Source organism: Molothrus ater, chromosome 7, assembly GCF_012460135.2.
Source record: "Molothrus ater isolate BHLD 08-10-18 breed brown headed cowbird chromosome 7, BPBGC_Mater_1.1, whole genome shotgun sequence".
NCBI lineage: Eukaryota > Metazoa > Chordata > Aves > Passeriformes > Icteridae > Molothrus > Molothrus ater.
Genome location: NC_050484.2, coordinates 259,824 through 281,947, shown reverse-complemented (window position 1 = coordinate 281,947; position 22,124 = coordinate 259,824). Strand labels below are relative to the sequence as shown.

At 44.9% G+C, this 22,124-nt stretch overlaps 1 protein-coding gene across 1 annotated transcript; it reads left to right on the top strand.

Annotated features, from left to right (window-relative positions):
* Positions 1-205: 205 nt before the first annotated feature.
* Positions 206-21,974, top strand: MCM3AP (minichromosome maintenance complex component 3 associated protein). Its single transcript, XM_036386667.1, has 28 exons — positions 206-1,061; positions 1,147-1,370; positions 2,003-2,081; positions 3,343-3,490; positions 4,503-4,699; positions 5,677-5,816; positions 6,212-6,409; positions 6,624-6,892; positions 7,064-7,226; positions 7,789-7,949; positions 8,414-8,658; positions 9,436-9,626; positions 10,277-10,377; positions 11,190-11,321; positions 11,932-12,045; positions 12,194-12,346; positions 12,763-12,960; positions 13,279-13,347; positions 14,087-14,221; positions 14,628-14,781; positions 15,904-16,162; positions 16,487-16,584; positions 17,366-17,756; positions 17,880-18,137; positions 18,623-18,752; positions 19,398-19,592; positions 20,229-20,379; positions 20,498-21,974. The coding sequence occupies exons 1-28, from the start codon at positions 221-223 to the stop codon at positions 20,654-20,656; spliced, it is 5,553 nt and encodes a 1,850-aa protein (XP_036242560.1). The 5' UTR covers positions 206-220; the 3' UTR covers positions 20,657-21,974.
* Positions 21,975-22,124: the final 150 nt, after the last annotated feature.

The following is a 22,124-nucleotide window of genomic DNA, read 5'->3' as shown; positions in this document are numbered from 1 at the left end:
CCCACGATAGTGCGACTCCGTCCTAAGGTCCCACCCACAATCGAAACCACACCCTGCACAAGAACCCCACCCACCCTTCTGTCCAGCCGTTAATATGCCCGCCCACTTAGACCACGCCCACAGGCACGCCACAACGGTCCTCCCACCCGTCTGCCTGCCCCTAGCGGCCTGCTGCCGCGTAGTCCCGCCCACTTTTCTCGCGCACGCCGTCCTCCGCCCCATGGCTAGGGCCTCTCCCCACTGCGCATGCGGGTCGCGTTTCGTTCAGCGGTCCGAGGCCGCCTCCGCAGCGATGTCGGCGCGGGGCCCGTTCCGCAGCCCGCCCTCCTTCCCGCCGCCGCTGCGCTTCGGGCAGCCCGCCGTGTTCGGCCAGGGCGGCGGCCCCGCCGGCCTTCCCTTTGCGCCCGCCGCCACCTTCGCGCCGCCCTACGCGCTGGGCCAGGCTCCGGCCCCGGCGGGGAACGCGGGATTCAGCTTCAGGCCGCCCACCAACCTGGGCGGCTTCCCGACCTCCAGCGAAGCGTCAGGTGGCGGCGGCGGTGTCTTCGCCGCTCCTGAGTTCCGCTTCAAGGCGCCCGAGAGCGCCGCCGCCTTCAAGCCTCTGTCAGGCGGCGAGGCAGAGAAGGGCTCGGCTGCCCCCGCCGCCTTTACTTTCTCGTCGTCCTTCGCCTTCACGTCTGAGATGGGCCCCGAGGCGGCGGTGGCGCGGGAGCCTTTCTCGTTCTCACGTCCCACCGCCGCTTTGGGGCGGCCGGAAGAGAGAAGTCTGAGGGTGCTGCCGGAGGATCTGGGGGAACCGCCGTCCAAGGGGCTGAAGCGGAAGGAGGAGAGGGAGCGCTCGCCGCGGCGGGCGGCGGCGGGCGGGCGGGTGGCGGCGCCGCCGGAGAAGCGGGCGGTGTTGCTGAGCCGGCCCCGCGGCGGGATCCTGTTCGGCCGCACGCTGGAGGATCTGCTGCGCAGCCAGGCCCGCGAGCAGCGGGAGCGTGGGGACGGCCCTGAGTCCGAGCGGGGACCCGCCGAGGAGCCGCCGCCGGCCGAGGCCCGGGAGCCCGCCCGAGAAGGTGGGCGGGAGTCTGGTGGGGGGTAGGCCTGCCGCCCGGGTGTCTCCCCGCTTGCTGACTGCTGTCGTGTTCCTCTTCGTTACAGATGCGGCCCCCACTGCCCCTGCTCGCCGGAGCCGCGGCAGCGAGAGCACGGAGGGGCTGGGGGGCCTGCCAGCCGCCGAGCTGACGGCTGTCCAATGCAAGAACATCCCTGACTACCTGAACGACAGGACTGTGCTGGAAAAGCACTTCGGCCAGTTCGCAAAAGTTCGCCGGATCATGACCAGGCGCAATAAAAAAATGGCTGTTCTCCACTTTTTTGATCATGTGAGTATCAGAAGTGGCATAACTCTTGGAAGTTTTCGGCCTGGAGAGGTGTCCAGGGATACCTTAGAGCCCCTTCCAGTGTCTAAAGGGGGCTTACAATGAAGAGGGAAAGCAACTTTTTACAGGGACAGACTGGAAGAGGACAAAGGGAAACAGTGTAAACTAAAAGAGGAGTTAGATGTCAGGAAGAAATTACTTGAAGTTGATGAGGCCCTGGCACAGGTTGCTCAGAGGTGTGGCTGCCCCATCCTTGGAAATGTCCGAGGTCAGGCTGGATGAGGCTTGGAGCAGCCTGGTCTAGTGGAAGGTGTCTCTGCTCAAGGCAGGGGACAGGGGGGTGTAGCTGAATGGTCCCTTCCAACCCAATCCAGTTTCTGATTCTATGAAGAAAGACTTAAATCTGAGTGCTTGGGGTGGGTCCAGCAGTAATGAAAACTACACTCTTGTTTGTAGAAAAGCAACACTTTCTCGTGGAGACCAATTCAGCTGATTGCATATAGGTCTTAAGTGAAATTAAAATGCAGCAATCATAATTTTTTGGGGATTAGTAAATGTTTCTCTGGGAAAAACTGCACTGTGTGTCTCGGTATTGCGATGCCAGTAGGTTTCCGTGTTCTTTTGTTTCCTTTCAGGCCTCTGCAGTTCTGGCCAGAAAAAAAGCAAAAGAGTTGCACAAAGACATAGTAACATTTTGGCAAAAGAAGAAAACAAGTAAGTCTGTGTTTCCAGACTACTGAATGATGTATAAATAGCGTGCCAGCTGCTCTTTTTTTCCTTGATGTACTGAGGATGATACCTAAATTATCTCTTAGTAGGCGATATCATGGTTGAATCCTTAATGTAATATACAGTAGCAATATGGTGATATTCATCTTTGTGCTTCTGTCCAGAAGTAGGATATTCTTTAGGGGTATAAGAAAACCCAGTCTGAAATGCCTTGCTGCCTGCCTCAGATCATGGACTGGAATGTGAACTTCTAGCTTTCAGGAAAAGGTTCTGAGAACCAACCCAAGGAAGGTGTCCTGAGAATCTCTGCAGTGTCTGCTGAGGTTGCTGTTCTGTGCATCAATAGTTAGACACTGTTTGAACCAAAAAAAGAGAACAACCTACAGAGTTTAGATGTGGGAAACCTGGATTTCAGACCCTGCTTGGTATTAGGGCAAGAGGAGATTGTTCAGTCCCCAAGGGAATACTTATAATGTCAAGTGCTTCCCTTTCTTTAGCTCCATGAATGCAGTGTGTGTGCCTGTGAGATCCTAGCCTGTGGGTGCACTTCAGCTGCCAGCACATGGATGGTTCACCTCAGCTTTGACCAACCACAGCCTTGCCTTCCAGGAAACAAATAGCTGCTGAGTTGTCTCCCCGAAATTAACATCCTGAAGCAGCAGCTCTAGGGCTGCCTCTTTGCCAGTGTAATTTTATCATGGTGTTATGTCTGTGGCAGCATTCTAAAATAACTATTCTTTGAGGGTTCAAGAAATCCGGCTGGAAAAATCCAGGTGGAAAAATTGTCTCTGGAAGAAGAAATTCTCCCTTCCTGCAAGTGTTAATTCATGCCAACCTGAGTCTAAGCTTGGATATGTGAAAGAAATACTTTCAGTAGGAGCACTTGGAATTGTGATTTACACAGGTAGAATGGATTTTGTATCCCATAGGGAGTTATGGCTTGTGGATTATATTGCAAATTTGAGAGAATTGTGATTCAGTTCAGGATTAGACTTCATTTATTGCTAATTATCATTATTGCTAAGTGATATTGTCTTGAAAAATACTTATTCTTTATAGAACAATGGCCTTGATAGCAATTGTTGGAAACTTGGTATAGCTCCTAGTACAAATTGTTGTGGAAGTTTTGCATGCATGTACAAAACTGGGAGTCTTAGTATTCATCACCACCTCCGTGGGGTCAAGAAAAAGCTGTTGCTTAAACTACTTGGCAGGTACCTGGTTTCATATTTATGTGTGATTTCAGGTCCAGCAAAAAGGGAATTTTCATCCAAGGAGAAGAAAGCAGGTGAAGATGAAGGAAGACAAAGCAGTGAAGAGCAAAGCTATCAGCATTCCCCTCTTAGAAAACCTTTAATAAGATCTTCTGCTAGCAGTGTCATGCCTGGGAGAAGGTATGTCCTCTCCTCTGGGAATCCACCTGTCAGGAAATGGGGAGCTTGGAGAAAAATAGTGATCACTGTGTGCCAAATATAGTCCCATTCTCTTCAGGGAGGCTGCTTCCCTTCTTTTCTGATTTGTCTGAATTAGAAGCACTCAGCTCTCACACTTTGTCAGAAGGATATTCCTAATGGCTTATTAGGGTCTTTTATTTTGGTGAAAGTAAAAAACTTTGTTCATAAAAGCACCTGTAGTGTGAGGCATGAGGGAAGGGAACAAACAGTGCTGAGCCCAACCAGGACTGAGCAGTAATGACACTGTTTGTGGTTGTGATTCAATGAGCTTCTCAAGCAAGCAGTTTCCTTTGTAGGCAATTAGAGCTCTGTGGAATGAGGGTCTCATTTTTGGAGTAGTTTGGATCATTGTCTCACTTCAAGTGAACAGTCTTCCTGGTTCATGGCAGTCACAGAAGTGGCAAGATTGTCATCTTTGTCACACCTCAATGGTTTGTCTAGTCTGACAAAAGTAATTTGATATGTGCAATCATATAACTATAAAATTAGTAATATATTATGAAGGAATTAGTATTCCTTGATTTAAAAAGCATGTTTGTACTTGGCCGTGTAAAATCTTTTAATAATCTCTGTTGCTGTAGAAAGAAAATTGGGTTTGTCTCCAGCAAGCCAGTTCCTAACTTAAAATACAAACTGCTGTGCCATAGTGTTGCAAAATGCTACAAAACCCATCCATTTCTGTCTCCTCTATGACACTTTCAGTAAGTCTTTTCTGTTAGGACTTTCTCCACAATGCCAGAGCTCTTAGCAGCATTGTCAGGGCAGTGCTGAGGATTTAACCAGATTAACTCCCGGGGCTGGTGTTAGCACAGCACGTCCATACATTGTTCATGTTTCCCTGTGAACAAAAGACTCTTCTGAAGAGATGCTGGCATTCTAAATAGCAGTGAACTGATTAAGACCAGGGCATGTGCTAACATATTATTATTAATAGAAAAGTCTTCTGCTTTAGTTCTCCAGCAAAGAACCCTGGCCTTCGAAAGGCACTGCAGTTTGAAGCAGAGCTGTTTGATTCCAGTTCTGAAGGGCAGAGCTCAGAGGGCTTGGGAGCTTCGCTGTCATCTCTCAGTAACCTGGTGGGATTGGTGGCTGAGACATCTGAAGAGAGATATAGGCTCTTGGACCAGAGGGACAAAATCATGCGACAAGGTAATTAACATAAGTTAATGAGTGTGTCATCTGCTTCTCTGGATGGAAGAAGTGTTTGGGTTTTGTGGCAAAGCTGTTGGGATATTATGGAAATGGCTTAAAAGAGTGTTTAATGTGGAACAGTCTATAAAATACTCTCCTAGAGTATTATTTTCTGTATTTTTTTTCTTGTAAAACGCACAAATCTGTTCTACTTATTGTACATGCAATGTCTTGTGTAAAGGGAAGGGTGGAATGTCCATCTTCTGTGAAGGAGGGCATATAGAGAGATGTGCTTCTCTAGAGACTTTTTAAAGAAGGTTGCCCAAAGCCTTAACTGTGTTTTGTAGGACCACAGATAACAGAATTATTTGAGTTGGGAGGGGCCCTAAAGCTCATCCAGTCCCACCCCTTTGGCATAGGCAGGGACACCTTCCACTATCCCAGGTTGCTCCAAGCCCCATCCAGTCTGGCCTTGAACACTTCCAGGCGTGGGGCTGTTACAGCTTCTCTGAGCAACTTGTGCCAGTATCTCTAGTATTTCTCCAAATTCAAACTATTACATAACTGAGAATTATTTCAAGAAATGTCCTTTAGTTTCACAGTGGTGATTGTAACAGCTTCCATGCTTTTCTTGCCATTTCGAAACTGATCCTATTTCTAATTTAAGATCTTATTTTTAATATTGATGGACTTCTTGTCCACTCAATGCAGAATTTTGAATTTGCTGTTCCTTAGGACAAAAAACAGTGGGTGTTTTTTAAAAGCTTCAGTCTTTTCAGCAAAGCTCGCAATATGTGCAATACTTGGACAGGCCTCAGAGTGGGGAGAACCCCCATCCTTGTCCATTTGTGACTATACCAAAGTTTGGGTACAGTCTTGCATGCTCAGGGCTGTTTTGGCACATCAGGGTAATAGCTTATTGTGAAGACAAAAAACCCAAGACCCAAGGGATGCTTAGTGTTTGTTCAATTTTTTCTGTGGTTTTTTTTTTTTAGCTCGAATAAAAAGGACTGATCTTGGCAAAGCAAAAACTGTTGTTGGTACTTGCCCAGATATGTGTCCTGAAAAGGAGCGTTACATGAGGGAGACAAGAAACCAGCTCAGCATCTTTGAATTGCTTCTAGGCACTGATAAGGTATGAGATTCCCAGGATATCAGTATGTCTCATGCTCATTGGAGCTGTCAGTATTGTTTAACTGATTACAGAGGTAATTCTGGTACAAAAATTCTGTAAGCTGTTTAATTATTGCCTTTGAATTCTGGAAAACAAGATTTGCTTTTTCATTCTGTCATGTCTTTTATTCAGTTATTTAGAGCTATACTTCTGTATAGTTCTGTATAAAGCTGTAATTACGTATTATATGTAATTATCTATAGCTATATATTGTCTTAAAGGTTATGAGTTTGAGACTAAGTCAACACTTCAGTCAACTCCTTACTGAAGTTAAAGGCATAGGTGGGATGAAATCCTCTTTACTGCTGGGAAGTTGTACATACTTAGGTTTTTATTCTTTTCCTCACCTCTTGCAGGTGGATCATGCAGCAGCAATCAAGGAATATAGCAGGTCTTCAGCAGATCAGGAGGAACCTTTGCCCCATGAACTGAGACCCTCTGAGGTACTGAGCATGACCATGGACTATTTAGTGACAAATATTATGGATCAAGGAGAAGGAAACTACCGAGAATGGTATGATTTTGTCTGGAACAGAACTCGTGGAATAAGAAAGGTAAGCACTGTGGATGGAGGTGTTTGGTGATAAAAAACAAAAGATCCCATCATGCTGTAAAAAAAGGAAGCAAAAAGCGATAGTTGTTGAAATGTTTTGAATTGCAGAGTGACTCAAAGCACAGTGAAATGGGTTTTCCAGTGGTAGTGCCAGATGACTGCACTGTTCAACTAGTTTAAAAATACATGTAATGTGTTCTTTTTCATTCTGTTAGGATATAACCCAGCAACACCTCTGCAACCCGCTGATGGTGTCTCTGATTGAGAAGTGCACTCGCTTTCACATCCACTGTGCTCACCATTTGTGTGAAGAGCCCATGTCCTCCTTTGATGCTAAAATTAACAATGAGAACATGACTAAATGCCTGCAGAGCTTGAAGGAGATGTATCAGGACTTAGCTAACAAGGGGATTTTCTGCAAGAGTGAAGCAGAGTTCCGAGGTTATAATGTCTTGCTGAATCTGAACAAGGGTGATATTCTCAGGTGAGAACAAGACATCATTTGTTTTCTCTCTTTACCTCTGGGAAGAATTGAGTTTAGAATAAAATCCAGACAAATTGTAATGCTCTTGATTTTAATTCTTTGCTGTTGCAAGTTGCTGTTGATTGTTCAGTATTGAAGCAAAAGTTTTGTCCCTGTCTTTTGTCTCCACAGAGAAGTTCAACAATTTCATCCAGAGGTTAGAAACTCACCGGAAGTTAGATTTGCAGTTCAAGCTTTTGCTGCATTAAACAGCAACAATTTTGTGAGGTTTTTCAAGCTTGTGCAAGCAGCTTCCTATCTGAATGCCTGCCTCTTACACTGTTATTTCAACCAGGTGAGGAAAAAACAGATGGATGTTTTTTAAATTATTTAATGAGTAAGACAGTCTGGGATTTGAGGGGAAATCAGCAGAAAATTTAGTAGAAATTGAGCCATAAAGATAACATTGTTACTACTTTTTTAGAAGTGTTAAAAAATTTATCAGGACCTTTTTGCTGTGATATGAAAGGCAAATACTGAAATGCTCTTTTTTTTTCTTGTAATTGTGTGCAAATAAATACTTCCCTGAAATATTGGGAAATTGGGAAGCAGAGAAGCAGGCCTGAGAGTCCTGCAAAGAAATATGAGTCCGTACTTTCAGAAGACCTTGCAAGGTTTTTTCTGCAGAAGAATCACAAAGGGATATGTTCAAAACAAGTATCATGAAAGAGGAACAGAAACTAGAAAGCAAGTGTGTAGCATTTAAAAAGTTAGTTGCAATTCTAAATAATTGTTTGTGTCGATACTTGATGACAAAGTATTGGTGCATTTAAACATGATTATCACGTTTATTGTACGCTTTATGGTTTATTTTGGGTTCTTCCCTAGTAGCTATGTGGCTTTTTCTTTTCCCCCAGATTCGTAAGGATGGTCTCAAATCCCTCAATATTGCCTACACTGTGAGCACCCAGAGAAGTACAGCGTTCCCCTTGGACCACCTTGTCCGCATGCTGCTATTCAAAGACTGTGAGGAGGCAACTGATTTTATAAGTTATTACGGCCTGAGTGTATCAGATGGGTGAGTGTGAGGAAAGTGATGCCTGGGGGGGTGAGCCTGATGTCAGGCAAAGGGGGTAATGTGGGGGAGCTGCTCCTGAAGGTTGGAAAGAATGGGCCAAGAACAGGGGATGGGTCTCCATAGGAGATAAGGACACAGTTCTGTTTCATGGGAAACTGGCATTATAGTGATGCCTGTAGAGTAGTTTGAAGTTGAACAGTGCAAACCAGCTGTCAGAGGATATTGGAGGACAGCAGTTCACAGATAAGTGTCTGCCATGAAAATCCATGCATTGTAAGGTGTGTTCATCCAAACTCGGAATTTTGAGAGACTGGGAAAGGAAAAAAAAACCTTGAGGATGCCAGTTAGTCATGTATTCCTGTCAACATTCTGTTTTGAACCAATAAGTTTCAGAATTGAAAGCCTGTAGGTTACCGGAGCTTTGTGGACATATGCCTGGTTGTTAATTTTTTGTTTTTCCCCAGTGGTTATGTGGAGCTGAATCGCTCGGCTTTCCTGGAGCCAGATGGATTACCCAAGCCACGGAAATCCCTGTTTGTCAGCCAGAAGCTCACTGTCTCTGTTGGCGAGGTTGTGAACGGGGGGCCCTTGCCCCCAGTGCCCCACCATGTGCCTGTGTCCAGCTTCAATGGGCAGAACAAATACATTGGTGGAAGCACCACTGTGGATCAGGCCGGCAGTAGCCAAAAACCCAGTGTGGAAGCAACAGGTGAGAGCAAACCTGCATTTTAGTTACTGCTCAGATTACACTGTCAAGGCAGAAGCTGTTTGTGGCTCAGAGATTGAAACTGCATGATAATTTAGATGTAGTGAAAGGACTAGAATTTAAATTGCAAGAGAATTACAGAATGGTTTGAGTTGGAAGGGACCTTGAAGCTCATCAAGTTCCAACACCTGACATGGCATCAAGTTCCACCACCTTCAACTAGACCAGGTTGCTGAGGTGTATTTATGTATCTGTAAAAGCCAAGAACAACCTGATTAATAAAATCTATTTCCCAATTCAGAAAATTCTCTATTGAGCCAAATTTTGCCAACATAAGTGAAATAACAAATGTGTGACTACTTTGGAAAACCAACTTCCGTTTGTAGTTTGCATATTTTTTATTTGCAGGTGTTTGTTGCCTCTGTGTGTATAAACATGTCATTTTTCAGGTTAGCTGAATGTGTGCTTTTCTGTCCTTGCTGGAAGTACAGATAGTGTGTGTAGGTGCCAGGTGGGCCTGACATAAAACAGTTGCTTTGTTGGAAATACATGTGCTTGGTAATGAGGGTAATGTGCAATTAAATGTTTAAATGTTTTGTATAAAATATTCATAAATGTAAATTAATTTCTATAATATAACTTTAAGGCAACAAACTGCTCTTATAGGTTTATATTATGACCTGCTGAGTTTTATCAGACAAGCCGGTTTTTTGAAGAAAAAATTTGCTTCTGTTTGTGACTGATGTGGTTTCCTTAATTTTTCTCCTTTTCCCTCCCAAGAAGGAAGAGTGGAAAGCAGAGGTGTGGATCTAGAGGCCACAGTAGTGAGAGTCCAGTCCCCATCTCATCTTCTGCCCTCGCTGTTGCCTTGTCAGCTGGTGCCAGTCTTGCCTTCTGCACAGCCCATCTCCCAGCCTGCTGCACAGCCTGAGCCTCCCCCTTCAAAGCCTCAGCCTGGTTACTCAGATGAGGTAGGGAAATCTAAACCCATCAGGAAATATTTGGGAAAGATCTGTGAAATATAACAAAAGGTAACCAAGTTCTTAGGGTATTTAATTTTTTTTGTAACATGCATGTATGTCAAATGAGACATGACAAAAGTTTCTTGCTGTAGGTACATGACCATTAATGCTGGGTCTTGAATGTGTACCCCATCTACCTGTGCTGTTTTTCTCCCTCCCACACAAGTTTTTGTATGCTGATGCTGAACCAGTCTCAGAGAGTCTCATTGCTTTGTACAGTACAGTTGTCATATTCTACATAGAGAATGGCAAATTTCAGTGAAAGGTAGACCTGATAATTTGGAATTAAATCAGCTAGAATGGAAGTCTAAGGTAAGAAAATAAGAGTCTCTCCTCAGTTATGGTTTCCTGAATTGATTTGCCCATATTTAGTACAAAAATCTGCTTTTGTTTCTGTGCTGTTAGTAACCTTTTAGATAGTCTAAATAGTCTGAAGTTTGCAGGCTGTTGTGTTTGGTTAAGTTGGCTCTGTTTGTAAGCAGAAACACAGATGCTGCTGTGAATTACGGTCAGTTAAGGAAGGCTGGAGAACCTTACTCCCAGTTTACTCCTGAGAAGGACTACACCTTGTTTCAGCTGCTTCTTCTGCTGTGTTGCAGGACATTGCTGAAGTGGTGGATGGGCTTGTGCATGATGTCCTCAAAGGAGAGTGCAGAGAAGTGGGCAGAGCAGGAGCAGCTTACGTGGCTGCTGCTATCTGGTAAAGAGCATTTCTTGCAGGTTCTCCTGGGGTCTGTCACCACAGTTGCCCCTTGCCATAGCAGCACCATGTGTGAAGATGGTAAAACTAAGCACTGCCAGGTCTGTGATGGAGACTATGTTACTGATGCAGCGGAAGGGAAAGCAGACCTTTCTTCAGATGTCTGTCACATCCCAGCTCTAGCCTTAAGGGAAGGCTGACCCAAACCTCTGGAAGCTTTGCCTGGTTATGGAAGGGAAGGTGCCCAAAAGGGGACAAGAGGAGCAAGTCCAGATCTGTCTGCTTCTCTGCTTCTGATAAATTTTCTCTCCAGGGCAGTTGGTCGAGTCATAGATGTGGGATGTGACCCAAACAGTTGTTGTTCCAGTGCTGTTTGAGTGGGATAGCTGACCCAGGCTGACTAAAGTCCATTCCCTGTGATGTCATGGTCAGCAATAAAACTGGGTTAGAGGAAGAAGTTGGAGATTTGTGGCTTTCAGGGTGGACATTGATTGGGTACTGTCTGGGTATTGCCCTTCCCATGGGAAGTGATGACTGGCTGCATTTACTTTGCTTGATGGGGGAGTGGGGGGTTTGCCTTTCTGTATTACAGTGTGTATTTATTTCCATCCACGAGTTTTCCTTTTTTTCTTCCTACTTTCTTCCCTGTCCCAATGTGGGGAGGGGAGTGAGCCAGTATCAGTGTGTGTGTGCTTGGCTAATGGCTGGAGTCAGCCCACCATAGAGAGCAAGGTGTGGCTGAGAAAATATAGACCTGGGGCTTTGAATGAAACAATTCTGGCTTTGAGAAGAGATTTGCTGTTTCTGCACAGTGCCTCAGAGGCCACCATTGAGGAACTTGTGACTGAAGTGATGGGGGAGATCCTCAGAGAAGTGGCTGGAAACATGCTCAGTGTGGAAAGGCAGCGTGTTCAGGAGGAACGACGCAGAGTGGAGGAGGAGAGGTGAGGCACTACTTTGGCTGTGGGGCACAGTGGGCTGGGTAGACCCCAGACAATGTAAGGACAGCTGGTGCCAACCTGAGTCCTTGTGCCTCTGCTCAAGGCCTTTGTCTTTCTGCCATGGTGGCAGAACAGTCTCACCTTGAATTTCCCTGGGATTGTACAGGCAGGGCTCCCCTCTGCATTCTTGTGTGATCTGCTGGTTAGCATTTTGGTTGCCTCAGAGCCATGGTGAAAATGGTGAGTGGGAAATTTAGGAACTTTTATTTTTCCAGAGCTTCCAGAGAGGGACATGCATCCTCTGTATGCAGGAACTTTTCCTTCTGAGTGAGCTACTTGTTTGTAGCTTATTGGGGTAAGACTAAATAGAATCCTAGAATAGTTTGGTTTGGAAAGGACCATAAAGATCATCTAGTTCCAAGCCCCAGCCATGGGCAGGGATGCCACTCACTAGATCAGGTTGCTTAAGGTGTTTTTAAGGGAAACCTGGCTCCATGCAAAGCTGTTTATTTAGAAACCAGATAGTGAGAAATAATTTTAGGCAAACTGCATGTAGTGCTTGTGTAACTAAGCAGCAAGTCTGCCAATGTAAAGTTTTTCTTTGTCCTTCCAGGCAAAAGCAGGAAAGAGAAGAGTTAATAAAGCAGTTGAGCCAGTTGCTGGGTATGGAATTAATGGAAGAAGTAATAAAGGAGAGTGTTAAAGAAGCTTCAGTCAATGAGTTAAGGTATGTACAATGTGCTGCATGCAGTAGTTTGCCTTCCCAAGAGTTTCCTAAATGTCATGGACTTCCCTGTTTGCATCTCAGCCCACTGAATTGGCATCCGCTGGAGGTCTTCACCTTAGCAGTCTTGGTTTGTTTTATTTGGAACCAGATGCGCCTTAGAAAGAGACAGGCAAGCCCGGATTGCCCGGTGTTCAGAAGAAGTGTGTGGCCACTTCATGGAGCTCTTTCTGGAGGATGAGATTTTCCAGATTGCCAAGGAAACTCTTCAGGAGCTCCAGTGTTTCTGCAAATACTTACAACGGTGAGTTACCACCCTGGGACACGGCTGCTTCACTTGGGAGCATTGGCATGGAGCAGTTAACAGAGATGAAACTACCACTGTCTGGTTGTGTTCTTTCTGAGACAGTTTTATCTGTCTTATCTCCTTGATAAGGGTAGACCTTACAGTCTTAGTACCAGCCTCTGCTAAATTACTGTATGTGGGGAGAGGATTACATCTTGTTGTAGTCAGGTAAGGAGCTTAGTAGGAGATTCCAGCTTCATTCTGTCTAGAAACTTGTAATAGTTTATCCTTGTATTGTTTCTGCTGATCACTCGTTTTCCTGCCCATATGCTCAGTGTGTTGTGGTTGTTGTGGTGTTCATTTTACAAATATCTGGTGTGGAGGTCTGCAGAAGAGTTCATGAATGTGACCTATTTATCTGTTCTTTTCCAAAGGTGGAGGGAAGCAGTGGTAGCTCGGACAAAGTTGAAACGTCAGATGAGGGCATTTCCAGCTGCTCCCTGTGGCTTGGATTCCAAACATCAACTGAAAGCACTGTCCCCCAGTGCAGAGTGGCCTATTGCCATGGAGAACTTGTGCAAGAGATTTGTTAACCTGGGGAATGGAGGAAAGCTAGGAATCTCTTGCACGAGGTGAGGGATACTTCCAGTGGCATCAGTAGGAAATCTGGTTGATTTTTGGAAGATAAGTTACCAAAAATTCTTTCATTGTGAATGTTACAGTGGGTTTGCAGAACTGTTTATTCTTAAATAACTTCCAAAATACTTTCTCCATAAATGTCATCACCAAGACTGAAAATCCAAATAAATTTTTCTGTTAACAGCAACATTCTGAGGCCTCTGTAATATTTCCCAGGCCTCAGTGTTCTTAGATTTGTTTGAAGTATGTGTTTATACACATATTTATATACATACACATAAAATATACAGCTAAGAATATTTCATTTCTAGATTGAACTTGCTGAGAAACAAGACAGTGCATGAAATCAAAGTTCAGCACTTCTACCAGCAGTTGGTAAGGTAGGCTGGGGTTTGGTTCTTGTTTTCTTTAGAAGCATGCTGTAGCAGATGTGCCAGAGATACCAGAAGTGGCCAGAAGGTATGGCCAACCATGCCTGAATGTCTGCTTGCAGCCTTGCTTCTGGGGGTATTTTGGAATAAGGAGAACAGGAAGGTCATAGAATCATAGGATGGCTGGGGTTGGAAAGCACCTTAAAGATAATTTTGTCCATTCCATCCCCCTGCCATGGGCAGGGACACCTTCCATTAGATTAATGAAGGTGTTGGGTCAGATGATCCTCCTGGGTGTAATTTTAAGGATCTGATGGGTATTATGGGGTGTGACTTTGTACCTAGATGGGATGGGGCCTGGGATGGGCTATGAGGGTAGAGGAGTAAATGAGCTATCAGTGACCTGGATTGTGGTCGGAAAATATTGATTGAGATATTTGAACTGCAGCAGAAGATCTGGCTTCCCATGGCTCCTCATGCTCTCCAGTGGCCTGGGTGTATGTTGGATCAGTGTGGAAGTGAAGCAGTACGCATGTGCTCCTGAAATTCCCAGAGTAAGGCTCGTGTGTCAGGTTTAGCAGCTTTTCTTGAAGGATGTTCTTGAAGCAGTTCTTGAAGGATGAGGAACAGATCCAAAGAATTAACTGGTCAATACACTATAGTATTGTAACTTGTTCAGTGCAAGAGAGACATTCCTCAGCTGTGAAATAGGTGGATCTTTTCACCAGTTCTTTTGTCTCTCTCTAAGTGATTTAGCTTGGACTCCCCTGGATCTTGTCTCATTAATCACGGCACATATTCCAGTTAAACAAGAACAAGTTTTTTGGAAGGCACTCTTGGTTTTGCCCAGTGATGATGAATATTCCAAGGATGATCCCAATAGGTATGTTGAAGAGTTGGTTGCTGGGTCCCTTTCTCAAATAGGGCAGACTTCTTTTATTTAGGTAGAAGAAGATTAGTAGTACACAGTCCTTGATGTAATTTTGCCTGTACCATTTCAGATTTCCAGCTTTTTTTTTTTCCCTCCAGAGTACTCTAAACGATATAGCTGTAATTTATTACAATGATCTGAATTCTTTAACATTGTTTAATTCCTTTTGCTCATACTGAAAACAAAACCGTGATAGATAATTTCATTAAAATTTATAGCTATTTATTAGGTCTATTTATCATAACCTAAATTTATAGGGTTATGATAGATTGTGGTATCTTAGAGATGCTGATACTAAAACCCTAAAATGCCGGTTTCAACAACAAAACCCCTCAGAGCCCTATTTTTTGTTTGCTAGGATACTGATGGATTGGCTGAAAGCCAAGTTTATGGGACGCAGAAACTGTGAGAAAAATGCTTCACATACAGAAGGCAAAATTCAAACGCTGACGTTATTTAGTTCTCCTGGCGTGCAGGGGACCAGAAGCATTAAAGTCAGTGTGTGTATAAAGGTAGGTGAGAACAATTTCATGATATCTAAAAGGCCATAAAAGCAGGCTGGGCTCTTTTCTAGTGGGTATTGCGTCCTGTCAGATGGAGGGAGATGATAGTGGGAGGGTGTCTTGGTTTGAAAATGCAGGTGTCTGCTAAGGAAAGCAGGAGGCTCCCTTGAAACAGAAAATGCAAACCCCCTCTCTCCGAATTAATATAATTTTCGAATTAAGAAGCTCTCAGGCAAAGATATGGGAGTAGGAATAACAGTTCTTTATTAGGAAAAAATAAAAGAAAATAAAATTAACTATAAATATAAAAATAAAAATGCAGTAATACAAAACAGCACTGACAGTCAGAATATGACCTGACTCTCTGTGTGTCACGGTGTTGGTAGCAGTCCTCCTGCAGTGGCAGGTGTGGTTCTGTTGAAACAGTGATCCTGTTAGAAGGGTGGAGTTTTCATCTGAAGGTTCAGTAGTGGTGTAGATGGGCCTGGTCTTCCTCTGGGAATCCAGTGGGAAAGCCTGACTGTTGTGTTCCAAATCTCACATTATATCCAGGAAGGAATGTTTGGCTCCTCCCCCTGGGCAGAGCATCTCACAAGGGGATGACGTAATTTTATCAGCCATGCAGTGACACTTAATGGTCCATTTACAGAAGATATTTCCCAGAGAGAGGATTGGTTTGTGGAAGAGATGAAGAAAACTGCCCTGCCTAGATTTAACAGGTGGCCCAATTAACAGAAAATAACACCCCACTATTAACAGATGGCATAGAATAAACACGCCCAGCCACATCTTGCATTTCCAATTTAAGAGAGAGGGATAGGGTTATTGAAAAGGTGTGAAAAAGATGGAGTTCTTTCTTTGTTTTCAATCAGCTGAGAAATACCTGTAGTAGTAGAACCTGAATCATCAATTCCTGGTCCCAAAGCAGGTGGTGAAGGGCACTTCTGTGCTTAGCTCACCTATTAGACGCTGCATCCATGTTGGCCTGAAAACAGCTTGTTGTCTTAGGTTGTGTAGAGCTCCAGGAAAAGGATGTCAAAGCTGAGTGGCAGTGACAATAAACTGCAGATTTTACTGTGGAAATAGCTTTGTTTAGGTACATTATTGTTGTCATCTTTGTTGCCTATCTAGGTGGCACATGGTGCGCTCTCTGACTCAGAACTTGATTTGGCTGAGACACAAAAGGACTTGCTTGGGACCAGTGGCCTCGTTCTTCTCCTGCCCCCCCGAGTTACCAGTGAAGATGTTGCAGAAGATGATGTTTACTGGCTTTCAGCTTTGCTGCAGCTGAAACAGCTGCTTCAGGTGAAACCTTTCCACCCCATAGTTCCCTTGGTGGTTCTAGTCCCCAGTCAGAAAGAGGAGGCTGCGGAGAAAGAAGTAGAAGATGGTATGTAATTGTTTTTGTGTCTCGAAACAATGAATGTTTTGGGCTGCCCGAAGTATAAGTCTTGTGACTAGTGCAGCCTCCTAGTTACAGTTAAAGCAAGAGGCTGTGAAGTACAGCACACCCCAGGGCTTTCCTTAATATCTTGAGGCCTTAAGAGCTCGCCAGTTTTGGCTTCCAGTTTTCTTTCACACACAGTATTTGATCCTGAGAGTCTGTGGGCAGAGATGGAGGGAAGCAGCAATGCAGTGAATGTAATGCAGAGCATGTGGCCCAAGGACATGTGTTCTTACTCTATGTACATGATGAATTTTCTTATTTTTTAAGGTTTGATGCTCCAGGACTTGATTTCAGCCCATCTTATTTCAGACTACACTGTTGTAGAGCTCCCAGGCTCTGTCAATGACTTAGAAGGCACCAGAAGGGTAAGAACAGCAAGATGCAGGAATTAATTTCCCTTATTTGTGACTGCTCTATTTTCACTGACCAGAGATCAGTGGCATTTCTTACAAGGTAAAAAATTAAATACTGAAAACTGCACTGAGACCAAAATTCATGGATTACCTAAACCCACTCTTGTCTGCCCTGCCTGTGTCGCTGTCCAACAGAGGAGTGCTGGTGGTGGATAAACCATTTTATCCTTAAGCTCTTAGTCCTAAAATGCTGAGGACCCTATGTAGCTGTTCTGGCTGCTGTGAGATCATCCAGAGTTATCCCATCTTGGTGGATGGGACTGAGATGCCTCTACCTCTCATGTTCTGTACAGGAATACAATCATACAGATCTCTCCCTGACAAGCCTGGAGTGATGCTCCCCCACAAACCCTCACAAGTTAGGTCTGCACTTTGAGGACTGCCACAGTCCGACATGATATCATCACCCTGGGCTAATTTCTGTGAATCTGTCCAATTTTTCCTGGATAAGTTTTCAACAACCCCAGCATCCGGCAGCAGGGAATTCCACTGCGTACCTCTACCTCATGTGAACAGCCTCTTCTTTGTCTGTTCCTGAGCTTGCTGTGTGGAAATTCAGTTTGTGGCTACCTAGCTAGAGAATTATTGTTGTAAATATAAGTATGATGATGCCTGATTTATCTGCCTTTTGCTTCATATTCTCTTGGAGAATGTTATTCAAACTTAGGGTTGAATCCTTTGTGTCCCAATCACTGCAGAGCAGTTTCCAACCCTCCCTCTTTGTGTGTTGTAGATCTCTGCGGCTGTGGGCTGGTTGGTGTCCCAGTGTCCTGCCTCCCTTGAGCTCTGCAGCCAGACCCTTCAGGAGTACATTGAGGATGGGATTGATAGAGAATTTGGCAAGCGTTTCTACCATGACTGGAAGGAAAGGCGTTTAGCTGGGCTGCCATCTCAGGAGCCTGGGGCCATCATAGAGCTCTACAACAGTGTGCTGCAGTTCCTGTCAGATGTGGCATCCTCAGAGCACTTTTGTGACTTGTCTTGGCCTGTCACAGAGTTTTCAGAAGCAGGGGGTAATAAGGTGTTGCCTCACCTGCAGTGGAACATGCCAGATCACCTGGCTTGGCTGAAGAAGGCTGTGCTGTCCTTCCAGATCCCATACTTAGATCTGCCTCCTTTAGGCGGTAAGTACTTCACACTCCAATGTCTTCTTGGTGGCACGTTGTTCTCCAAGATGTGCCTGTGCAGTGTTGGTTCTGTTACAAATTCTTGAAATTTACTTCTTTTTTTTTTTTTTTGTTCCACAGCTCCTTGGCGTCCTGTTTGCCACATGATTTTTCAGTATGTCTCTCAGATTGCAAGTTCTTCCCACACTCAACCACTGATCCAGTCTCAGGTGGAGAATATGCTGAGCAAAACTTACCAAAACTGGAAAACCAGAGCAACTGGGAACTCTGATGAAGATGGACCTTCTGTTGATGAGATCCCTTGGGATTGTATCTTGGCAGTCTGTATTGATCATAAACTGAGAGACTGGAAACCTCCCAAACTGCCTGTTGCTCCAGGTATTGTATCCTCCTGTGGCATGGATGATGCTTCTTTCGTGATGGTATTTAATACATTGCCAGTGGTGCCTTTCCATATGGCAGCAAGTGATGTGTAGCAGGGAGGCAGCTGTGGTCCTGCTGTATTCTGCATGTGTCTTCCCTTTGGAGCATGTATTTAGTATTGGTTATGGCTTAACTTGATCCTGTGACTACAAATGTGGCTCTGGTTAGAGTCTTTCAGCCCTGCCCTCCCAATGGGAGAGGATTTGAATCAAGCAAAGGCCTAAGAGTTACCCTTCAGAAGCTGTGTCAGCAGGGAGGGCAGGCTGCCACAGTTAATTATCAGTTCTGTTGATTAATGACGCTTGTCCCAGACTCTGTTTGAAATCTATTTGAAAGTAAACAATTACTCTTGTCCCAAATTGCCTCTTCAATAATGAGCTGTTCTTCTGAAGGAGAAAACCTGTGCAAATGATAAATGTTGGGTTTGGGTTTATTCACAGAAGCTGTAAGCAAAGATGGTCAGATTCGCGTGTACTTCTTCAAGGAGCATTTAAATAACTACACTGTGCCTTTCTCATGGGACCAAGCCAGGCTGCGGACACAGGAGGAGATCCGGCAAGGCCATGAGAGGTGGGGTGCTGAAAAGTAGCATTTGGAATCCTCCTTGTGTACATCTGCTTGTGTACATCTCCCTAAAATGATGTAAAGGCTGTGCTGAAACAGAGTAGGAAGTAGATTTTATTTGTGCAGAGTTACACAGCTCTCAGAGAAGTGGATTGCTTGGGGAGTGCTGAAAGTGTAGAAATTAACTTCTGTCAAAAAAAAACCTGCCGCTGAGGCTTTGGAGTTGTGCAAAGCATAGCGGGAAAACAATGTGAGTCTGAGAAAATGATAGGTTGAGGGGGAAGGGATAGGTTGAGGGGGAAGGATGCCTTAGAGCTGTGTGGCATTAAAGTGTTCGAGATGTCAAGTCTAGCTCACTTCCCTAGGCATGTTCAGATGGAAGCCACTCTCTTCCGTCTTGGCAGCTTAGCTGCAGCTCTGCTGTGTAGTGGGTGATGTTTGGGGTGAATCCTATGCTCCTGTCAGATTAGTTCCTCTCTAATCCCATGCACAGGTGATGCTGTGTTGGACCCTGGCACAAGGGCATTATTTCTCAAAATGATCGCTTCTCACTCCCTGCTATTTCCAAGCTTCAAGATAAGAGGGAAAAAATCAACACACTCATATCAATTAATGTGGTTTTGTTTATTGGTTTTTTCCTCCCCTCTTCAGATCAAAGATAAAATCTCCCAAGTCTTCTAAGAAACCACACAGTATCTCCCTGGTCCCAGGTCAGTATGGCTCTGGCATGAGCATCCTGCCAGTTCAGGAAGTGAGCATTCCAAGCACAGATGAATTCGGAGACACATCCTTGGCCCAGGAGCGTTTGTTAGCACAGTTGCAACTGGAAAAAGTAGAAAACAAGAGGTAAGTTCCCAGAGCAGCATCTTTTCCTTGCAGCTTCAGCCCAGGGCTGTAAACCATTTGTACCTTGTATGGAATAGGAAGTTAAACTCTGCTAGAAAAGAGCCCTGACTGTCTTGAGTTCCATCTGATTTCATCAAGCACATCAGGGCAGTTCCCTACTATTTCCTTTGTGCAACAGGGGAACAGTCCAGGATGGTAGAAATTCTTGGAGTTCTCAGGAATGGTTGGAAACTCCATGGTCAGTCACACCACCAGAACTGAAGCAGTACAGTGTGTACAGTGGTCTGTGTGTCCCCCAGTGTCATGAATGTCTATGAAGTTCTCTCTGGGGTGTCAGTTTGTAGCATTGCAGATCACAAAGATGAAGAACTAAAGCTGTTGAGGTTGGTCCAAGAGGTTTTTGTCTCTTCTGCCTTCCCATAAGTTGAGTCTCTTCAGTCTGTGTGGCTCCTCTCTGTACCACAGTCCTCTGTGATGGATTTTGATAGCTGCAGTGTGGTACATCAGACTGTTATTATGAATATGGCTGTGGAGATCAGATACTTCTGAATCCAAAAAACCTCTTAGTGTAACGCACTGGTTACACGGCCGAAGCCAGGCTGCCATCTGACTGGTGCTCTTGCCCTTCCTGTCCAGGTTTGAAGAGCAGCTGCACCAATATCTAGCTGAGGATATGGAGCCCCTTGGGGATCTCCTGGGTCTTCCTCTCTATCTCCCTCAGTCTCTGCTCTCCACCCCAGCTGCCACCTGCCCCTTGGTGAAGAGTCCCATGTCAGCTGCTCAAGAGGTAAGAGAAGGCAGTTCTGAGTTAAACTAAAGCTCTGAGGAGTGCAGGAGCTGCAAAACCTGTAGTGGTTATTACCTCGGGAGAAAGACTCAGTCTTATCTCATTTCCTTCTGCCCAGGCTGGGAGTCAGGAGGGACACAAGGTTCCGGAGCTGGAGCAAAGCTCTGCGCTGTCAGATAGACTCAAACACCTGCAGCAGCTCCTCAGAGCCACCAAGGAGGCCGAGGCTGCCTCTGAGCTCCACCTCTCTGCTCTGGTGGATATGGTGGACATTTGAGCCAAGCTGAGACATGGAGACTCAGGAAAGAAGTCCAGGTGATTGAACAGATGGACTCCTGGGCATGTTCCAGAAAAAGCAGGTGTTCTCCTGGGATGAGACCATGGAGCACCTATGGGGCCTGGGCCCTTCTCACATGCGGGACACAGGGTGAGCGTGTCATGGTTGGTCTGGGACTCCCTCCTTTTCTGCTCCACAGGCACAGAGACAAGTCAAATGCTTTTTCTAGAATGCCTTAAATGACAGTGGTGTTTTTTCTTTCTCCCAGCTCTCATTGTGGGTAAACACAGCTTCATCAGGTTCATCTGTAGGGTAGCACGGGCCCCTGGGAACATTGGAGCAATTGCTGTCCATAGCCACAGTCCCTGAAATGTTATGTCAGTCTGTGCTTCCTTCATGCAGGAACTGCCTTGCAGCAGCACTGTGGTTTGGAATTCCTGTTCTCTTTCCAGGAATGTCAAAACAGTCATTCTCAAGTTGGAGCAGCACTTGGCCATGATTTTTGTACCTCTTGTTGCTCAGTGCAAATTCAGAAGAATTTTTGTTGTTCTGGGCCCAAGTTCCATTTTATTTAAGGTTTTCAGCATTAAAAATACGTGAGGTGCTTATTCCACAGATTCCATGTCATGCTGGAAAACAGGATGCTTCCTTCAGTCTTCAGTAAACAGCTATGGAGAAACAGTTTTCCTCTTTTTTTTTTTTTTGGAAGAGCAAATAGCCTGCATTTTCCAGCATTTAAAAACCTTAGGAAATTGAAGGCCCTTGGTTTTGGTTTAATTCCCAGTAAATAATTTGAGGATGTACTTCATGTCTGCAGTACTCCAGTACAGTTAATCTTTTTCTTTTTCTTACAAAATCAGCCAGTTTTTCTCAAACAGAGCCTTCTGCCGGGTTGAATATAAATTACTGCACTAAACTGATTATCTTGCCTGCCCAACCCAAGTTGAAATCCTCAGTAGTCTGAAACTGTCTTTGCCTTCCAGAAAAGTAATTTTACAGTTGTTTTTTTTTTTTAATAGCATTTCATCTGTAGTATTTATCTTAAACCCAAAATAGCAATAGTAGCTTAATGCTAAGTTGAAATAAATTTAAATTGGAAAGGGTGTGCTTTAAGGCTGTTCCTGCTCCATGTGCTTTAGTTGGACTTAGTTTTGTTGTTTAACTGGTTCTGTGTGAAGGGAAGCCTGTGCCCTGCTTTTGATGTTCTCAGTTTACGTGAAATTCAGCTGTCAAAACCCCACGAAGCTTTGGGAGCGTGGCTTATACTATTTGCTGTAAACTGTGTTTTGTACCTAATAAAATTTTTAGCGGCTTGAAAGGTGGCCTCATTCCTCTGTAAAAGCTCGTGGTGAGTGATGCTTTCGAGGGGGAAGGGAGTGGGGAGGGTGGCTGCTGTCTGTTACCCGGGGGGTGCCTGGGGTACCAGTGTGGGGGGCGGGTCTTGTTCCAGCCTCCCCCCCCCCATGGT